At 32.7% G+C, this 22,467-nt stretch overlaps 1 protein-coding gene across 1 annotated transcript in view; it reads right to left on the minus strand.

Moving 5' to 3' along the window:
* The window catches only part of SEMA3E (semaphorin 3E), a 385,477-nt gene that overhangs the window by 237,882 nt on the left and 125,128 nt on the right, over positions 1–22,467 (minus strand). The window contains exons 5-7 of the mRNA XM_044679056.1: positions 5,291–5,312; positions 1,668–1,677; positions 1,567–1,587 (exon numbers count right to left, since the gene is read on the minus strand). Coding sequence (XP_044534991.1) covers positions 1,567–1,587; positions 1,668–1,677; positions 5,291–5,312 — 53 coding nt within the window. The remainder of the gene's footprint in view (positions 1–1,566; positions 1,588–1,667; positions 1,678–5,290; positions 5,313–22,467) is intronic.

Consider the following 22,467-nt stretch of genomic DNA (forward strand, 5'->3'; position numbering starts at 1 on the left):
ATCCCAAAATAGTTTTTCATAAAAAAAAACTTTTTTTGGGATTAATTTAATCTACAAGATTTAACCTAACTTTATTTAGATTTATGTCTTATACAATGGAAGGGTCTCAGGGATAGAGATTGGATTTCTGATTTAATTCTCAGATGATGAAACTCCTTCTCCAGATGTAGGTCAAAAACTTCTTTGCTATTGAAAGTCTTAGAAAGGTACAGAGAGCACTAAGAGATAGTGATTTACCACTCACATATCTGCTATTTGTTTAAGGCAAAACTAGAACTCTGATCTTTCAGCCTTCTCTATCTACTATTTCTTTTATTTTGATTTTGACTTAAAAAAGCAAAGTTAACATATAGAAAATTAATTGGCAGCGAGTTGATGTAGTGCATAGAATTCTGGACCTGGGGTGAAGAAGAACCTAGTTCAACTGTTGTCTCAAACTGTTGCTCTCTATGTGACCCTGAGAATGCCATTTAACTTCTGAGTCTCAGTTTACTCATCTGTAAAATTGGAATAATTATAGGACCTACCTTTCAAAATTATCATGAAGATAAAATAAGCTAATATTTGTAAAGCATTTTGAAACTTGAAACTATAAATGTAAATTCCAGCTGTCATTGTCATTAAAATACACATAGAGAGGAATTGCAAGAAACATTAGAAAAAATAATTCTAACTACTAAAGGAGAATTTCAAATTATGAATCATAGCTGAGAACTACTGAGAAATAAGAAACAGAATTCAAAGGTACATATTCCCTGCAAATCTGGTTAAATTTAGCAGTGAAAATATATACAAAATGAATTGTTATAGTTTTATGTGACATTACGAAGCAAGTAGAAAATTAGATTCTTTCAAAATCAAACATATTTTGTCAAGAAAAGTTATGAAAATAATAGCTTGATTCTGAAGGGTAGTTAGTTGCTCTGAATCCTACCTCTTTGTAAGTGAAGAAAGAAAAATTTCTAAGGAACAATCAAATTTTTAAAAATCTTGAAAACATAATGTCATCTCAAAACAGAGAATGAGTGACCCCTGATTGCTTAAGAAGGCAGTAATTAACTTGGATATCCATACTTTTCTACAACATCTCACATCCAACAGACTATTCTTGACCAGTAGGTTAATCTATGTCCTTTTTATAAACACAGTTCTTCAGTAAAAATTGAGGCTTTATCTCTGATCACTAAATAGCCACAGTTCCCTCTTCTGTTTCTCCTTTTTTAAATTTCTTTGAAGTTTACAATATGAAAAATTATTTGAAATTTTGCTTTCATAGTCTAAGAAACATTTCTTCTGCTGATCCTATATGAAATCATCACAATTCGACTCAGGCAAGCATTGCTTGAGTGTTTTCCTGTCTTTCATCCCCAGTGTGGTATCCATCCAGAAGATGGATGTTGTAGTGAATGAAAACTCTAAATTCTGGATATTTCATTTCAATCTTAGATGTTATTCATGATATGTGATATCTTTGCCATATGATATTAAGAATATTCAAGTAGCTGAATGAAACTGCCAGGGACATACCAAGTCATATACACATGTGGAAATCTGGGTAGATGCCACATTCTGTAAACATTCATACTGCTTCTCTGATAGAACATATAGCTAGATTTATTTTTTACTATGGGGAAATTGAAGCAAAAAAAAAGTAAAGTTTTATAGACTAGACAAGGTCTGCAAATAATAACCCTTTGAAGTCTGTACTACTGTTATACAACCATCCTATATAAACTCTCAATTATTCCATTTAGTATTTACAGATGAAAGGCACATAAATTTGAATTTATTTTGTCTTTATATCATGGCCAGAATGAAAAACTGCATTTGGCTAGTGTTCTATACACCACAAATGTTATTCAATAAAAACTAAATTTGTTTCCAAATTCATATAAATTCAAATTAGTTGTGTTGGTTACTTAATAACGTTAAGTTCCAACTTGTTTGATAGCCTTAAGAAGTCCCATTGTAATAGGAAATTTGGGCCTTAATGTATTTAGAGATTTTAAGTCATATGTTTATAAGACATGTGGTAGCTAACCAACAAGTCAGAACAGCTTTATTATAAGTCAAATAGAAAAGTGATGCTTCTTGGCAGAATAAAGACTACAGAAAGTCATAGAGAAAATTGGTCAAACATGTCTTTTTCCTAAGAGTATGAGTAACATTTTCTTGGACTAGACCAGAATACTTAAAAAATAGATGTATTGAATAATGCCCATCTTTAAAATCAATTACTTTTTCTATTTTTCTTTGTTAGCTACCTTGAGAATACCTCAACTAGAAAATATTAACTAGAAATGAAAATGAAGTATTTATATTAAGATGCTAGTTAAATTTTTCCTAACAATAACGCTTTTATTTTATGGCTTTTGGCAAATTATATTTTCCTGGTTCTTCTTTCACCATCTTCTCTTCAAATTGTGTTCTTGTATCTTGCATTTTTCACATCTTATATTGTAAGTATTTATTCTAATATCATAAAACATTGAGATAATTATTGCATTAAACTTCTGAACTCAGTCTTTAAAATATAAATTTACTAAATTATACAAGTAAAAAGATGAATGTTTATATTAGCATCTTTCCATGGGAAGTTTAAAGAAAACTAGTTAAAAATAAAAATAACTGAGTTAATGTATTTTTATATTAATTTTCCTATTTGCTTTTCTTTTTAAAACTTCAATTACAGAAAATTTTTATATTCAATAACATTCATATTTATAGTATATATATATATATTCAAACAGAATCTCAAGCAATAAGCTTTTTAGAAACAATGCTGATTTCTTAAAAATTAAATTATCTTCAATTTCAATTATAATGTGGTATGATAAATATCTCTCTACATATTGTGTCTACACATTGTGATATATGAGTATATGGCATTAAACATCATTTGCTGGAAAAAAATTCTCATGTGTGTATAATAAGGACCCATGAAATTTAGTGATTTCACTAATAAGCAATGTAAATGCCATATATCTAGAAAGTGACTCTCCACCTAGTCTGATTATAAAGGAAAAACAAAAAAGCTCCTGATCCATTGTATTTACCTCTATATACATTATACAGACTGAAATTCTTGATATTGGCACTTTTTAAATTCAATTTGGAATGGTTATAATGGAATTGTATGGCACAGACTGGATAGAAAAATGAAGTTCTCTGTTTGAAAAAAAATGTAACTCCCATGTCAATGTCTAAAAGAAACTTTGAATCTAAACTATGAAAGGTTACATCATAAAATAAATATTGAGAACTGATAAAAATGTCATCTGGCATTAAATAATGTTCATTTATAAGAAGTTGTATCTAAATATGTCTCTTGTTAACCCTTCTATATGTTGTACCTCAGTGGTTGCTTATCTTACCTTTCCTGAGGCTTGATTTACCTTAGTCAATAGGGATACCATCTTCAAATGATGTACATATTGTCTACCTGGCACCTGCAAAACTTAATTATTAGGCAAATACATTGATTTATTCACTTAAGTAAAACATGTAAGATTATGAGGTACTCAAAAATCCATTGATTCTAAGTTTAAATACGAATTTCTGAAGTTGGTACTTCAAGCCCTTCACAATCTGGCCCATACACATCTCTCCATAGTTGGTGTACATTACTCCCTATCACATTACACTAGGGTCTAGCTAAACTCATCTTTTTATTGTTTCTAATGCGATTGTATTTCCACGGTCCTGACAACTTTGAACCAATGCACATTTCCATTCCCTGCCTCCCCATTTCTGGCTTTCTTAAAGATTCTACTAAAACTCAACCTTCAACAAATGAAGCCCTTCTCTATATTCCCAGATTCCTTTCCCTCAAAACAACCCTACACATATTTGGTATTTATTTTATACATATACATATATAGTGTATTATGTGTATGGACTGTCTTTTCTAGATACAGTATAAGCTCTTTGAGTGTCTCCCATAAGTCTGTCATTATATATTAACATATCCATACAAATACACATTTATGTAAATTATTTATACATGTGCAATATATTCACATATTCAGTGTCATATAAACACATCCTTGGTTCCTCAAGTGCTAAACCTTCTCCTACGAAATTATTGTTTTCTACTTAAATGAAAGCTCCTCCTAATTTTATGTACCATTCTTTTGAGAAAACATTAAGATCCATTTTTAAAGGTAAGCCTGGTGTAAGTTTGGATGTGTACTTATTAACTACTAAAATTGCAGCTCTTTCTTATTAACCAGTCAACTGAATCCTTACACTAGTTTATATATTTCATCTTTTAAATTGAAGAACCTTTTTTTCCACAAGCCTTTTGTTCATCTTTCTCTATCAATCTAAAATTCCTAATCTACTAAGCTCAAGTAAACATTAGTTAGTGACTTTACAATTCATTAACAGGATAACAATAGCACAAATACATAAATACCAATTAAAATATTTTAGTCACAAGAAATATCACAGCCATAGTCTCCTCTGTTATTTTATTCTTGAATTGTATTACCACTGAATTTCTGCATATAGTAGCCAATATCCCTTAAGAATCCTTTTCTTATTTACTTACAATACCTGGGTTAAACTTTGTCATTACAGGGAATAAGTTCTTTCTTTCTTTCTTCTCAGACTCTCTCCAGCCAGGACAGAAACATTTTCTCTTTACAAATCACAGTAAAAACTTTCCATCTCCCCACAGACTCCTCACATATCCAAGTAAAAAGTCACACTTTCTCCATTCTTTTTGTCACTATGAATTTTGGAGTCTTCCTGATTCTATAGTAAAAGCTCTATTTGACCTCCCTATCTCTTCCTATCTCCCTTCTCTAACTCTTCAATGTATTCTCAAATTCATATAGCCTCATAATAATCCATGTATCAACGAAGACAGCCAATTATCTTGACAATCAAAAATTTTACATTTTTGACCCATTTACTCCTTTAAACATTGCCAACAATTCCTCTTCCCATTGATTTTTTCTTTCTGTGCTTCCTGGTTTTCCTCAGCAGTTCTGGTAGATTTTCTATATTTCTTTGGATGGACTAAATTAATAGAACTTATCAAGTTTTTCTCCTTCATGAAAAGTCCCTGAATAGTTCAACAATTTACATCTCTGTTTTTCTTAAATTTTCAGCTAAAATTGAACTTTCTGTAAGAATTCTTTCTAAGATTCTCTCTTAAGATTAACTTTAGGGGACATCTAGGTGGCTCAATAAATTGAGAGCCATGCCTAGCAATGGGAGGTCCTAGGTTTAAATCTGGCCTTAGATACTTCATAGCTGTGTGACCCTAGGCAAAACACTTAACCCCTATTGCCTACCATTAACTGCTTTTCTGCCTAAGGCTCAAGGTGAGGGTTTAAAAAATGATTAACTTTTGTTTTCTTTCATATATATTCTTTGTGCTTGTTTGTTTACATGTTGTTTCCCACTCTCCTAGCCTTGTCACTGCCAACTGGATTTAGAGTTTTTATCTCATTAGTTCCTAAAGAATGTATATGTACAAAAAAGGATAATCAAATCTAATTGAACTTAAATATATCGATGCTATATTCCATATGAGACTAAAGCTTTCATGCTGGGATATTTCAGCACTTGTTTCATTTTTATTAGCACTAAATTCATTTTCAATGTGGCATATTTTTTGGAGGATTTCCATGTGAACTGGAACAACCTCCAGGAATTGATGCAGAGCTGAAAGGAGCTGAACGAAGAGAACATTATACACAGAGACTGATACACTGTGGTAAAATCGAATGTAATGGACTTCTGTACTAGCAGCAATGCAATGACCCAGGACAATCCAGAGATACTTATGAGAAAGAATGCTCTCCACATCCAGAGAAAGAACTGTGGAACCAGAAATGCCTTAGAAAAATATATGCTCGATCACATATTGTGATAGAGATGTGATTAACGTTTTGATGTTAAAGGATCACTCTAATGCAAATATACATAACATAGAAATACATTTTGAACACTGATAAATGTAGAACCCAGTGGAACTGCTTGTCGGCTTTGGGGGGGGGGGTAGAAAGAATGGGATTGGAGATGTATGAATCATATAACCATGGAAAATATTCTACATAAAATCAAATAAAGGGGAAAAACAAAGTTGCACATTTTTGCTATATATTAAATATTGCAAGCAAGTATAAGGGGAGAGGTTTTTATTTTCTATTTAACTGAGAAAAGATAAAGAAAAAAAGGAAGGAATAATCAGTTCAAATAATTATTTAATTAAAACTTCAAAACAAGGAAAAAGCAGATAAATTAATGGAGGAAAAAGAGAAGGCCTTGAATTTAGAGTTAGAGAGATAGATACATAGATAGGGAGAGAGACAGAGACAGAGAGAGACAGAAAAAATGTATTTTAATGTGAGTAGATAAAACATATCAATAAAATGAATGACAATGGATAAGAAAAAACCAAGAAATACATCAAAGAAGTAAAAAATACATACAAATAAAAAAACAGGCTGAAACAAAGCTTACTATATAAGATGAATTCTAATTATATTATTATATCAGACAATGCCAAAAGAAAAATTTAAATTATTAATCTGAATAAAAAATAAGTGTTAAAGAAATCATATATAATTAACCAATATATAATAAACACATGATATATATATATATATATATAAAATTGCCTAACATCTAGATTATAAAGAAAATTTAGCTGAATTGCAAGAACTGGTGGTAACACTGTATTTATAAAAGACTTTAATTTCCCTCTCATTTCTAGACACATTTAATAGAAAGATAAACACAACAAGAAGTTGTTGGAGAACTTCAGAGCTAGAAGATCTATAAAGCAATGTGCAAGAGATCACTTGAGAATATGTACCCAGGGTAGCTGGGTAGCTCAGTGGATTGAGAGTCAGGCCTAGAGACGGGAGTTCCTAGGTTCAAATCCGGCCTCAGACACTTCCCAACTGTGTGACCCTGGGCAAGTCACTTGACCCCCATTGCCCACCCTTACCACTCTTCCACCTAGGAGCCAATGCACAGAAGTTAAGGGTTTAAAAAAAGAATATATGCCCACATATTTAATTTTTCAGTAAGATATTATCCTTAGCATACTGAAAAATTACATATAAGTGCAAAAAAAGGCAGAAATACTAACATTATTTTCAGATCACCATGCAAAAAATAGCGATTGCTTTAGGGAGTGCATGCATAACATAGGCCTAGGTGGAGATTATCATAATGTTCTGAAGAAAGTGCGGATTAAAGAAAGAAATCACAAAAATAATGAATAACCATATGAAGAACATCAATAATGATGAGACAGCAAAACCAAATTTTGAAGAAGGAGCACTAAGTCAGTCTTCAGATTAAAAATATATTCTTAAAAATACACAAAATAAGAAAATAGGTTTTGAATTAGCAATATTGAATAGAAAATCAGTTAATAAGCAAAGCTAAAATAATAAAAATTATTAAAAAATTAGATGGTAAATATTATTGTCAACAAAAATACTAGAAAATTGATAAAACAGAAAATCATTTCAAAGCCTGAAAATGTTAATAATGCACAAAGTGAAATTATAGCAAAGGAATACATCAAGAAATGAAAGTGATTTAAAAAGCTATCAATTACACTATTTCAATTATAAATTAATATGCTTAAAACTACAAAATTATATTTTAAAAGTCTGAAATTCATAACTGAGACAACATATTTTAATAAAAATGTTTAGTGTGTGAGTTCTGATTTTTAATTTTAATACAACTCATATATATAGACACATAATAGCATCTTCAAATCTGTGTTAATAATTACATTTTCAAGAGAAAATCAATAGATAAGATACATAGAAGCCTTAAGATATCTTTACTTCATATGCATCTTGTTATTGCTAATGTATTCTTAGTAACCATCTTCCATATAGTACTGGGAATACAGAGACTGGTACCATAATTGGCTAGTGTTTTTAGTTACTATTTCCTGTCATCCATCTCCTATCCTTTTGTAGGTCAGTTATTTTAACATGATGCAAACTCAGCAGTGCATTTCACATCATTTAAAAAGCAATACTTTATCCCCACGAGATCCCTATTAGCCATATTGGAGAACTGGTTTCACTTAAAAAATTGGTATCAGGCATTAATACCATTAGCTAATCAAAAATGGGAATGATAGACAAAGTTTTCACAGACATCAAGAGCATCATCCTAATTGGGACTACATCTTATAATATATCTCTTGCTCTTGTGAAGCATACTGGTTTTAATCAATTTAATACGGGAATTCTTATATCTACAAAAGAATGTTCCTTGTTCATTTTTTACCTTATTTGTGAAAAATAAAGCAAAAATGAGGAATATTTGTTCCCTATCACAAATATTAATAGCTTAACTAAATGTTTGAAAATTTGGTCAGTAAATTTTCTTAAAGCATATTTTTACTAGCATAAATATCAAGCAGAACAAAATTAAAGCAATCCCTAATTGCATGTGGAAATCCTTGAAATGACCACTAATTTCTAAATTAATTAATTGTATTCCAATAGGGAGTATTATAGGTGATTATAAATATTTTTTTAAAGAATTGCTGAAAATGTTTTCCTCAGGTCATTTAGAAAAGATCTTTAAATACTTCACAGTGTATTTGATTATTATTCAATGATATAAGCTATTTCTTTTAAAAATTCTGGCCTATTTTCAATTCCTGTAAGCAACCGTCTTAGTAGTCTGAACAAGAAAAAAATTAAAGATGTACAACCTTAAAAGGTCTTGACCGAAAACATATAGTTTCCTCATCATTTTGTCAGTAGGAGATTATCTTTAAATCCAACTTGACCATCTTCTATTAGCTTATCTGCAGTAAAATTTTGTTCTTTCAAGGAATCCCTCTGTTTAACATTGTCAGCACCTTTAAAACTTCATCTTCATTATATTCCTGCCGTCAACAGCTTCCAAAAATGAAGCAAAGTAAATTTCTTAGCTGCTGAACATACTGCCTATTCTGTTACTTATATATACAAATATAGTCAAGATATTTCATGAGCCCCTAAAAATTATCAATAGGTAAGTCTACCTTTCCCAGAAATATTGTTTATAACTTATTTGGATATTGAAAGATACTTTCTGAACAAAATAAATAAAATTAATTTTTTTTAATCTAAGATCTATCAAAAATCCATTTAATAGTCAATGTTTTCTAGATCTTTGACAAAAGGATAACTGTTGGGTGAAGTAAGAGTGATTTCTATCTTTATTAAAATTTGAAATACTGTTCATTTATGGATTAAAATTGACCTTTAAGAGTGTTTTTGATAAATTTGCATTTACGTCAATAAAAATACAAATTTTCTGTTCATTTTGAAATCATAGTTTGAGATTTCTAGAATAATTATTAGAACTGAGAAAGATTCAAGATATTTGAAAATATATAAATCAAAAAATTAGTTACTTTAAAGATTTTTGTTTATTAGTTTTGTTTTGTTTTATGTTGTTTTTAATCTAATGTGCACAGATTGTATTTTGTTATCCCCCCTATTATCTAGCATAATATATTGCAATTAATATATATTTACCATAATCTCTTGAAACACTGGCATTCTTTGATACTCTTGAAAAACTGATGAATAGTGATGCACTGCAAACAATCAATCAATTAACAAGTATTTTTAGAAGCTACAATATGCCAAGCACTATGCTAAATTCTAAGGATGAAAAGTTGGGGGAAAAAACCATCACATTCAAAAGACTTACATTCTATTGGGGGAAATTATAGGTACACATATACATAAGATATATTTTTTTCATATATATTCCAAATATGAGGAACTTTGGTAGGAGGTGGACATGAGCAATTATGTCATCAGAAAAAGAACACCTGTAGAAACTGCCTGAAATATCTGAAATAAGCTACGGATCCTAAGATGAGAATTCCAAGTATTGGGGCTAGTCTAGACAAAGGGCCAGAGAAAGAAAGGCAAGAGAACTCCATAAGTAAGAATAGCAAATAGGCAATTAAACTGGCAATTCGGTAATTTATCCAAGTACCTCTAAGCCTTTTAGCCTGCCCATAAAGACCACTTTTCTTAGTCTACATAGTAACTGTTCAGAATCATTTTTTCCTTTTCTCTCCAATCTAACTATGCCTTAATTTAAATGATGAGACAATTATATCGGAAGTGGAATGTCCTCTGTTCCTCTTTAAAAATTTTTAGAATCATTACCACTCACCATATTCCAAGCATGGAAGAAAAAATAATATCAAATAGAGATCATTACATCTCACTAAATACTAATTTTTCCTCATTGTTACATCAGAGTTGAAAGTGAGTCCCCTGAGGATTAGCATAATTATGTATGGGGAGATATCACCATAAAACTAATTATGAAGTGATACAGTTCTTTTGGCCACATCCATTCATGAAAATCTATATCTGTTCTTTAAAGGGACCATGATGAGCATCAGTGGAATGTATGCTCATATTAATAAAATTGCAGATCTTGAACACATTCAATAATGACAAAATTTATTTTCGCTTGACTTTTTATGATTTAAAATGTGATTACCTCACAATAATTGTGTAAGCTAAGGAATATTATAATATGTATTTAAACCTATATGAACAGAAAATACATACTGTTTAAAATGTCAGAAAGTAAAATTCAAAAGAAAAGTAAGCAATAAAAATAATAACTAATAGCTCCAAATTTCCCCTTCCTTCATTTAAAAAGTTATAAAAATGTTATTTTATCACTTTAATACAATTGGCATCTTCATTTCATGATCAAAACCCTCCATTGTTCTGGAGCTCTCAATTTGTCTACAGGCTTCTACTTTTCTCTAGTTGCCAATAACACTGGGCACCTTTTGGGAGAAGATGCAAGGACCCTAACTGGGTCATTGCATATTTTTTTGCTCGTACTCCTAAAAACAAACAACAAAAATCTTGGTTGTTGCCTTATTTTTAATACCTTGGTTTCAGTTTTTTCCATGTCATTTTAACTTTCAATTTCTTTGACTACCTTTCCGTTGTAGAAAGAAATTAAAGAAATTCATGCCTATTAATTTATATTTTAAGCCAATAATGTCCATTACTTCACCTGACTAAATTAGTAGAGGACTTTCTTCACTACAGTATGCTGTTTCTTGGAAAATTGTATTTAAAGATTTATTTATTCTTCTCCCATGCAGCCACTACTTAAATTACAAAATAATTTTCCTAATTAGTTACTGGCACATTGTAAGTGCTATATAAATATTAGATATTATTATTAATCTCATCATTATTATAGCAAAATTTGGTCATGTAACTCTCTTGCCCAAGAAATTTTAATGACTTCTCATTATTTCTATGAGAAAAATACAAATTCCTAAGGTTGCCCTTTAAAGCTCTTAACAATCTGGCTCCAGTCTACACTTTCAGGCTTATTCCCACCTTCATATACACTAAGTTGTCAAATCCATTTGCTTGAATTCAGCATTGCAATCTCTGCTTTCATTCCTTTGGGAAGGCTGGGATATTCTCTCTTCATCTCTTCCTCTTAGAATGAATTATTGGCTTCCCTCAGGTTCAAGGTCCCCTTCTATAGAAAGTCATTCTTGATGACCCAGTTCACTATCTCTTAAAAGATTCAGATTCAAAAGATCTTAAAAGTATATTTTGTTGCACTATATATATATTTATGTGTTATGTATAAAATATAGAGTTACTGTTTATTTATATTTATATATAGATAAAATAAGTTAATATAATAATGCTATTATATGTAATGTGTTATAAATATATAATTTATTATAATCAATATGTTCATCCAAGAGTAACAAATTCTCATATTGGCTATGTATTCTTTCTTCTGCTCCCTCTCACCCCTCTCCTTACCCAAGAAAAATGGTAATAAGATATAGATTGTACAAATACTATCATGTAATGCATCTTTTCCTTGTTCATACATTTGTGAAATGTTACATATTGCTTACACTAGAAAAAAAATTCATGTAAGAAATTAAATGAAGAATGTTATGTTTCAATATGCATTTGGACTCTGTCTGCTCTGTTTGTGGCAGTAGATATCCTTTTTTTGTCATGAGTCCCTTCTGGTTGCCTTGGATTATTGTCTTGTTGATGATAGTTAAGTAATTTATAGTTGATCAGCATACATTATTATTGTTAGTGTGCATTGTTCTCTTGGTTCTGTTCACTTATTTTCATCACCACATACAAGTCTTTCCAAGTTGTTGGGTTTTTTTGAGTGTGTATGATAATCTTGTCATTTCTCATGACACAATAGTATTCCATGAAAAACATGTACAATAATTTGTTCAACTGTCCCCCAATTTATGCACATACCTTCTGTTTCTAGGTCTTTTCTGCCACAAAAAGAGCTTTTATAAAGATTTTTTAAAATATAGGGTTTTTTCTTTTTTCTTTGAATGTCTTAGGAAACAAGTATAAATTTTACTTTATTTTGGCTATTTTAATTTAGTATTACTGGGTTTAAAAGGTATACACAGTTTTATAACTCTTTTAGTATAATTCCACATTGCTCTCCAAAATGATTGGCTCATTTCACAGCTCCATCAGCAATGTATTAATATTCATATTTTTCTACACCCCCTCCAAAATTTGTCATTTTCCTTAAAAGTTAGTTTAGCAAAAATACAAAGGTGGCAGTGGCAATATGGGAACCTACTTTGAAAAGTTTTGGATAGTAGAATTTTCAGAGTAAATTTGTGAATTAATTTTTTCCTTTGTTTTTTAATCTTTAATATTTAAAAAGAAATATGACTAAATACCTAGAATATTTAGGGGGGAAATAAGGCACAAATATATGAAGAATCAAAGCAAAAAGTCTAGAGAACTTTTCACATGCAAGACCAGAAGCTTTGATTCCTATAGAAATAATATATTTTTCACATCTTCTGCATCTTTCCAGTCAAAGAAGTTACTGATTTTCAAGTACAAAAGCAAAATACTATGAAATAATTCAAATGATACTTCTCTATTCATTAGCCTCCAACCGAACAGCTTGTACATAGTAAGCTTTCAATAAATATTTGTAAAATTACATATATATACATATGCATATGCACATATTATCTATATGCTTATACATGCAAATATATCATATATGGGGTATGCATTTTTGAGAAGGAAGTTTACTCCCCTTTCCATTAAAAAAATTCATATATCAAATTATGGAGTAGAAAAAATGAAATCTGCTAACATTAAAAAAATTAATTCCAGATGGATTTCCATTATGGTTATATTTCAGACTGGAACTGAATATTTTAATGCAGTTTATTAAAATATAACTCTCAAGACTACCATTATATGCCACATTAAAGCAGGAAAATTTCCTTCCAATTTTGGTATAGGCTGTCACCAAGAACATATGTCAACACAACACATAAACACACATATGTATGTGTGTGTGTGTGTGTGTAGTATTGATGTTGCTCAATCTTTTTCAGTCATCTCTGCATCCTCACGACCTCATTTGGGGTTTTCTTGGCAATAATACTGATTTAGTTTGCCATTTCCTTCTCTACCTCATTATACAGATGAAGAAATGAGGCAAACAGGGTTAAGTGGCTTGCCCAACATCACATTTCTAGTAGGTATCTGTGGCCTAATTTGAACTCAGGAAAAATAATATTCCTGATAACCAGTCCAGTACTCTATCTACTCTTCCACCAAGTGTATTTATCTATATGTGAATAAATGTATTTTTAACTTAGTGGCCATAACCAAATATGCTTCTGAATAAAAATAGGGACTACACCAAGTCAACAAATGACAATGAACTGGGTTCCCAGGTATCTATTCCTTAATAGGCGATATTAATAATTGATTGAGAGAGTCTACATAAATCACTAAAGTGAATAACAAATTTTGAAAGAAGTACACTTTTAGCCAGGCTTTACCTATTGCTTAATATTTTAAACATAACTAGCCTTACCAAATTTAGGAAGCAATAACCTTCCAAGCTCAAAAAGATTTTTAATTCTTTAAGCATCACCATGCAATTGATCTCATATCTTCTGACTTTCCATGTGCTGCTGATTTCTATTTATTTTCAATCTTTCCTTTTATAGGATTTTTTAGGATTAATATCTACAGTCATGATATATCTCCATTAAGAAACCAAGCAAATAAGCTACTTGTTTCACTTTCAGCCATTCCAGGATTTTGCATTCACTTCTTCATCCTAACTCGTATTTTTGAGCTGGGTCATCAGTCCTTGTTAGTAGTTCTGGCTACCATCTGTTCATAACTGACAGTCTAATCTGTCTGACCACTTTGTTTCTTTCATTGTCAAGTACATTAGGCTGGGAATCGGGGTTTGGTGCCCTTGAGAAATCCTCCCTTTGCAAAAGTTCTTCAACTTTGCTTGTCTGTCTAGACTGTCTGGCTGCTTTCTCTTTCTCTACTACTGACAAGGTCTTTTTATCATCCTTCTCCCTAAGAAGATGACGAATGAGATTTATTAGGTCAGGCTTTAAAATTTGCACAGGTAAGGGGCATGATGAGTATCAGCATTGTTTATGTTACCCAAATTAAAACACTTTTAAAATTACAGTTGAAATGTTGTGCCAAAATTACTGATCTTTGGGGTGGGGATTGATTTGACAAATTATTCTGTTGGATCTTTTAATGCAACAATCAGATCTTCAAAGTGGTTAACACACCACTTAATATTAACTTTGACATTCTAGAATTTAATTTGAGGCATTAGTTTTAATTTTTGGAGGAAAATATGAAAACTTGACCAAGTGCAATAAAAACTGAACCCTCAGTGTAATCAGGACATATTGATATACAATGCTAAGTAGCACAACCAGCATTAGCATCAGTGTCCTTAACTACATTAACCAGTTTCAATACTAATGCTGCCTTAAAAACTGAAGGACACTTTAACTTATGAAAAAAAGATGACTGCAGAAGTTTAATAATTCATTTCTAGGGATTATAAATTGATTTTTTTATATCTGTCAGTCTAGCATACTCTAAAGGATAACATTACAGAATTATACATCAATTTAAAGTTCTGGCATCTCTCCACTGGAAGTCAATATTAGATTAAAAACCATTAAAGAAAGATATTATTTTTATAACACTACATTTAACTGGGACAATTTCTTTTCTGTTGAATCATAAATTCATCTTTCCTTACTTTCACTTAAAATTTGGGATTATGTATGCAGACAGTGATTCATTGTATAAATAGATGACCTTTGCTTTCAAAATGTGAAGGGTTCAAAGGAAATGGCAGAGTAGAGAAGCACTCAGCTGAGCTCTCACATTTACCTCAAAACCATTTTAAAATAATTCTTCAAAATGAATTCTAGAGTGGCAAAGTTAATAAAAGTTCAGAAGGATCTTTGAGATATAACCTGAGTTTATGTGGATGAAAGAGGTGGGTCTAAGTGGTGGTGACAGAAACATTAGTCTCAGGAGCTCTCAAGCCAGATATGATAAGGGTATCTGGAAAGTGATCAGAAAAAGATTATATGGCACCATGTGATTGCAATAGGCTCAGAATCAGATATTGTTTAGCAATTTCATTACTTTGACCCACCCCTTGGTTATAGTTCAAAGGCAGAGAGGGTCACTATTGGTCAAGAAGGAATAGAAGTCCTGAAAGGTAGTAAGAATTCCAGTCCCACAGGATCAGGGATCCTGAGGATGAATATAAAAAATTTTGGCACAACGTATGAGGAGTCCTGAGGATCAGATCTGATTGAAATCCCAGTGGATCACAGGCCCTTCTGGAAGAACAAAAGTCAAGAATATCAAGGAAATGCAGAGCAAAAGGAGCAGAACCAGGAGAACTTTATACGTAGAGACTGACACACTGTGACATAATGGAACATAATGGACATCTCTACTAGCAGCAATGCAATGATTCAGGACAATTCTGAGAGACTTAAGAGAAAGAATATTATCCACGTCCAGAGAAGGATCTGTGGGAGTAGAAACACAGAAGAAAAAAATTTCCTTGGTTACATGACTCGATGGGGATATGATTGGGGATGTAGACACTAAAAGATCACTCTACTGCAAATATTAATAATTTGGAATTAGGTCTTGATCAATGATAAATGTAAAAAACCCAGTGGAATTGCTCATTGACTATGGAAGGTGGGGAAGGAGAAGGAGATGGAAAGAAAATAAATCATGTAACCATGAAAAATATTCTAATTTAATTAACTAAATAAGTAATTTTTAAAAAAAGAATATCAAGATAATCAATGGGGAAAAATGTAAAGGAAGGTGAGCTAGCATTTCCAGAATCCAATATATATTACAAAGTGGTAACCACTAAACATTCTGGTGCTGGATAAGACAGTAGTCAATCAGCGAAATATATGAGGTGTACATAGTCATAAATGAACATAGAAATCAAGTGTTTAATAAATTCGAACATCCAAGTTTTGTGAAGAAAGAACTCATGACAAAATTTGCTGGGAAAATTAGAAAGCAATTTAGTAGAAACTAGACATAGCACAATATGTCACATCACATACCAGGATAAGGTCAAAAAAGATAAATGATTTAGACATAAAGAGTGATATCATAAGTAAATTATGGGAGCATGGGAAAATGTACCTGTCAGATTGATGGATAAAGGTAGAGTTTAGAAATAGAGGAGATGACAGGAAACAAAACAGAAAATTGTGATTACATGAACTTAAAAGCTTTTGTTCAAACAAAACCAATTCACCAAACTTAGAAGGGAAAAAGAAAACAGGGAGAAAAAATTTGCAGTGAGTTTTTTTTTCTGAAAAACACTTCATTTTTCTAATACATAGAGAACTGAACCAAATTTATATAAAAAATTCCCCAGTTATAAAATGGTTTAAGGATATGAACAAGTAATTTTCAGAAGAAGAAATCAAAGCTATCCACAGTAACATGAAACAATGTTCTTAACCAGTGATGATTAGGGAAATAAAAATTTTAAAAACTGAGATACCACTTCATACCAATCATATTGGCTAACATGAAACAAAAGGCAAATGAAAAAGGATGGAGGGAATGTGAGGAACCTAGCACATGTTGGTGGAACTGTGAACTAGTCCAACCATTCTGTAAAACAATTTGGAACTATTCCCAAGGGACTATAAAACTGGGCATACCTATTGATCCAGCAATACCACTACTAGTTCTGAATCCCAAAAGTTCAAATAAGTGGGGAAAGTACTTATTTATACAAAAATATTTATAGTAGGGCCTTTGGTGATGACAAAGAATCAGAAATCAAGGGGATACACATCATTTGGGGAATGATTGAATAAGTTTTGATATATGATATATGATTGTGATAGAATGTATTTGTTCAGCCTTTCAGTCTAAATCTACTTTTTTGACCACATAGATTGGACTTGGTAATGAAAATTGAGTAGTGTGCTATTTCTATGGATTCAGTGGATCATTTTGTATGGCAATCAGAGGTTAAGTCACTTGCCCCTAGGTCATACAGCTAGGAATTATCTGAAGAGGGATTTGAATTCCATGTCCAGTGTCCTTAGCCACTGCCTAATCTAATGGAATAATATTGTATTCTAATAAATGATGAGCAAGATGGTTTCAGAAAAACCTGTGAAATCTTATATGAATTTAAGTGAAGTGAACTAGCAGAATATTGTACAGAGTAACAGCAATACTCTACAATTATCTACTACAAAGGACTTAGCTATTCCCAACAAAACAATGATCCGAGAAAATTGCAAAGAACCCACAATAAAAAATTCTATCCTCTCCCAAAGAGAAAAAAAATTGAACTCTGGATGCATATTGATGCATATTTTATTTTTACTGTTTAATTTTTATTATTAATTTTGTTTGTATGTTCTTTTACAACAGGGCTAATATAAAAATATTTTCCATGTCAGATATATAATGAAAATCAAATTGCCTTCTCAAGGTAGAATGCAGGAAAATAATTTGGAGCTCAATGTTTTTAAAATATGTTAATTTTTTATATGCAATTTGAAAATATTTAAGGAAAACTATTTGTAAGAGGATTTTGGCACTAGAAATGTGTCCTAGATAAGTAAATCTGTTAATCAAGTACTACCAGAATACCAGTTGTACTTCCAGGTTTTATCTACCAGCAACCAGTTAGGTACTGACTATAACCCTTTTGCACACAATATTAAGTTAGAAAGTAACATTGATATCCAAGCCCACACTAGAGATTTTTGTGTATAAAATATACACCATGAAAGGGGGCAGTTGGGTAGCTCAGTGGATTGAGAGCCAGGCCTACAGACAGGAGGTCCTAGGTTCAAATCTGGCCTCAGACACTTCCCAGCTGTTATTATGGTTAAAAATGATGAGGGTGGCCGAGATTAAAAGGGAGAATAGTATTTTAATAAAAGCCATGCTGATAGAGATAAACTGACCACGCGCCTGTAAGAAAAACCTATTCCAACCTCACCTCAGTCATTTACCTTCCTTTCTCCTCAAGATCAGGTAACTCAAGAGGAAGTTCCAAGTCACTTCCCCCTAATTTCAAACAGTCCCTCACCTTGAATACATCATCCAATACCGGAAATCCATTAGGGATCACGGGAAATGTAGTTCCAAGTATCCCAAGTGATTTTAAATGACACACTGTGTGACCCTGGGCAAGTCACTTTACTCCCATTGCCCACCCTTACCACTCTTCCACCTAGGAGGCAATACACAGAAGTTAAGGGTTAAAAAAAAAGAAGAAAAAAAAATTAAAAAAAAAAAAAAACACTGTGCAGGAAAGTCTAAACTTTGAAAATATAAAAGAATAGAAGTAAAACTAGAGCTGTTTAGAATCTGGTGAAAGAGGCTAGTAGAGAGTGAACTCCAAGAAGAGAGTCACCCCAAGAAGGAAATCAGCTTCAAGAAGAAGGTCAGCTCAAAGAAGAAAATAGGCCTCAGGAGTCACCTTTAGCTCCAGTCTTGGAATGAAAAAGTCCAGAGACTACCTCAGCCAGCAAAAATATCATCTTGGAGAGCAATGGAAGCCAAGGGCAAAAAAAAAGTTAAAGCTTATTCATAAAACATGATGGAGGGTCTTCCTGGTTAAGATTGCATCAGAGTAAAAAGCAGCTGCTTGACCTCTCCTAACCCACACATGTAGGACTCCTCAAGGGGACATAAAAACCAAACCAGACAAATGAAGGGACCCCACAACAGAGTGCAGCATTGAAGGTACGTGGAATTGAGGCACTTCCATGCTATAAAGGGGCAAAACAGTTCTCACTAAAATGCGAGCTGAGCAACCCCCACACACACACCACCTACAGTGCCAAAGCCAATGCACAAGAGCTAGAGTGAGCTTGGGGCACCCATTAAGTAATTGGCAGCTACCTGAGGTCACCAGGGCCTGTTCCTGAGAGCAGCAAGACTAAAGACCCCAAGAGGCTAAAGAACGTACAGACTTTGAACACAGACCCTGAGAGCTGGCGCAGTCGCAGCTATAGATAGGGATTCTAAGCACAAGCGTGGACCTTGGGTTGGGACCCAGTGCAGAGGGGTGCATGACTGGGGAAGCAGCACCATGAGACTGTTAAAGGAGTTTTGGGCAGAGGAACAAGCAAGATGACCACCAGGAGGCTTGACCCTGAGAACAATTAGACCTGAGACCTCAGGAGCCCAAAGAGCACAGACAGACCCTGGGCGTGAGGATAAAGCTGAGAGGGCACTGGGCTAACAATGGCAAGCCACAGACAAGAACCCCAGAAGAGAAAGATCAAGAAGAAATCTTTAACACTCAACAACTTTTACACAGAAAAAATCCAGACAACAGGGCAAACAGCAGAGGAGAACTAACAAGTAATCATATCCAAACCTTCCTAAAAGAATGAAAACTGGTCACAAGCTCTTGAAGAGTTCAAATCTGAGATTATGAAAAAGATGGAAGAGATCTGGCAAGAAAATAACAGTTTAAAAGGCAGAATTTCACAATTGGAAAGTGAGGCAAGTCAACTGAAGACCAGAAATGACCAGATTGAAAAGGAAAACCAAAAGATTATAACCAAAAACCAGTCCCTAAAGACTAGAATAGAGCAATTAGAAGCTAATGATCTCTCAAGACAGCAAGAACAAATAAAACAAAGTCAAAAGACTGATAAAATAGAAGGAAACATGAAATATCTCAATGAGAAATTGACAGATCAAGAAAATAGGGCTAGAAGAGACAATTTGAGAATCATTGGTCTTCCTGAAAAAGCAGAAATTAATAGAAATTTGAACTCCATATTAAAGGAAATTATTCAGCAAAATTGCCGTGAAATTCTACAACAAGAGGGCAATATAGACATTAAAAGGATCCATAGATTGCCCTCTACACTAAACCCTGAAAAGACAACCCCCAGGAATATTATAGCCAAATTCAAGAGCTTCCAAGTAAAAGAAAAAATTTTACAAGAAGCCAGAAAGAAACAATTCATATATCAAGGAACACCAATCAGGATCACACAGGATCTGGCAACCTCCACACTATGAGACTGCAAGGTTTGGAATATGATATTCAGAAAGGCAAGAGAACTGGGTCTACAACCAAGGATCACCTACCCATCAAACCTAACTATATACTTCCAGGGGAAAGTATGGGCATTCAACAAAATAGAAGATTTCCAAGTATTTGCACAGAAAAGACTAGGACTAAATGGAAAGTTCGATATCCAACCACAAAAAACAAGAGAAACATAAAAGTTAATAAGAAACGGAGGGGAAAGAAAGAAAACTTATTTTTAAATTTGCCTCTTTAAAGGATTCAATAAGATCTAATTATTTGTATTCCTATATGGAGAAATGTTATGTGTAATTCTCTGTAGTAAACTCTATTCACTATTATAATATCCACTATTATAGTAATTAGAAGAATTATTCACAAGGAGAGGTTGGAGTACTAAATGGTCTAAGATGATAAGAGGTGGGTGGGAAAGAGGGGGTGTATAGTAGAGGACACCAAGAGAAACTTGAATGAATAAGAAAAATAGTATATTCTAATACACACAAAGAGGACATGGGAAGGGAAGGGGATGAAAACTATTATAAGAAGGAGAGGAAGAGAACATTATTAAGAGGTAATATTTAAACCTTACTCTGAGTGGAATTAACCCTGAGAGGGAAGAGTAGCTATATCCATTGAGATATAGAACTCTATCTAACCCTACTGAGAAAGTCAGAAGGGATAAACCAAGGGGAGCAGAGGAGTGGGGAGGTCAAAAAAGGGAGGGAAGGAGAAGGGAGAGGGAATTCATTAGGTTTTAAAAATAAAAATAGGGGAATAACAAGGGGGGGGGTAGAAAGGGTAGTAAATCAAGGGAGGGGACAAGGGTTACTGGTTTAAAACAAATCACTGGTTTAAAAGGAAATAGCCTAAAAAGAAAGGGTAGAACTAAGAGAGTATACCAAAATGTTGGAGAATACACAACTAATAATTATAACTCTGAATGTGAATGGTATGATTGATTTTACTAAATTAAAATGCTTTTGTACAAACAAAAACAATGTAGCCAAAATCAGAAGGAAAACAACAAATTGGGAAAAAATCTTTATAACAAAAAATTCTGACAGGGGTCTAATTACTCAAATATACAAGGAGTTAAATCAATTGTGTAAAAAATTAAGCTATTCCCCAATCGATAAATGGGTAAGGGACATGAATACGCAATTTTCAGATAAAGAAATCAAAACTATCAATAAGCGCATGAGAAAGTGCTCTAAATCTCTAATAATTAGAGAAATGCAAATCAAAACAAAGGTGAGGTATCACCTCACACCTAGAAGATTGGCTAAAAAGATAGTAGGGGAGAGTAATGAATGTTGGAGGGAGAGTGGCAAAATTGGGACATTAATGCATTGCTGGTGGAGTTGTGAACTGATCCAACCATTCTGGATGGCAATTTGGAACTACACTCAAAGGGCTATAAACGATTTCCTGCCCTTTGATCCAGCCATACCATTGTTGGGTCTGTACCCCAAAGAGATCATAGATAAACAGACTTGTACAAAAATATTTATAGCTGCGATTTTTGTGGTGGAAAAAAACTGGAAAATGAGGGTATGTCCTTCAATTGGGGAATGGATGAACAAACTGCGGTATATGTTGGTGATGGAATATTATTGCATTAAAAGGAATAATAAACTGGAGGAATTCCATGTGAACTGGAAAGACCTCCAGGAACTGATGCAAAGTGAAAGGAGCAGAACCAGGAGAACATTGTACAAAAAGACTGATACACTGTGGTAAAATCAAATGTAATGGACTTCTGTACTAGCAGCAATGCAATGACCCAGGACAATTCTGAGGGATTTATGGAAAAGAACACTATCCACATTCAGAGGAAGAACTACAGGAGAGGAAACACAGAAGAAAAACAACCGCTTGAACATATGGGTTGAGGTGGACATGATTGGGGATGTAGACTCAAAACTACCACACCAATGCAACTATCAACAATTTGGAAATAAGTCTTGATCAAAGACACATGTTAAAACCAGTGGAAATGATCATCGGCTATGG

Source organism: Gracilinanus agilis, chromosome 5 (genome assembly GCF_016433145.1).
Source record: "Gracilinanus agilis isolate LMUSP501 chromosome 5, AgileGrace, whole genome shotgun sequence".
NCBI classification, from domain to species: domain Eukaryota; kingdom Metazoa; phylum Chordata; class Mammalia; order Didelphimorphia; family Didelphidae; genus Gracilinanus; species Gracilinanus agilis.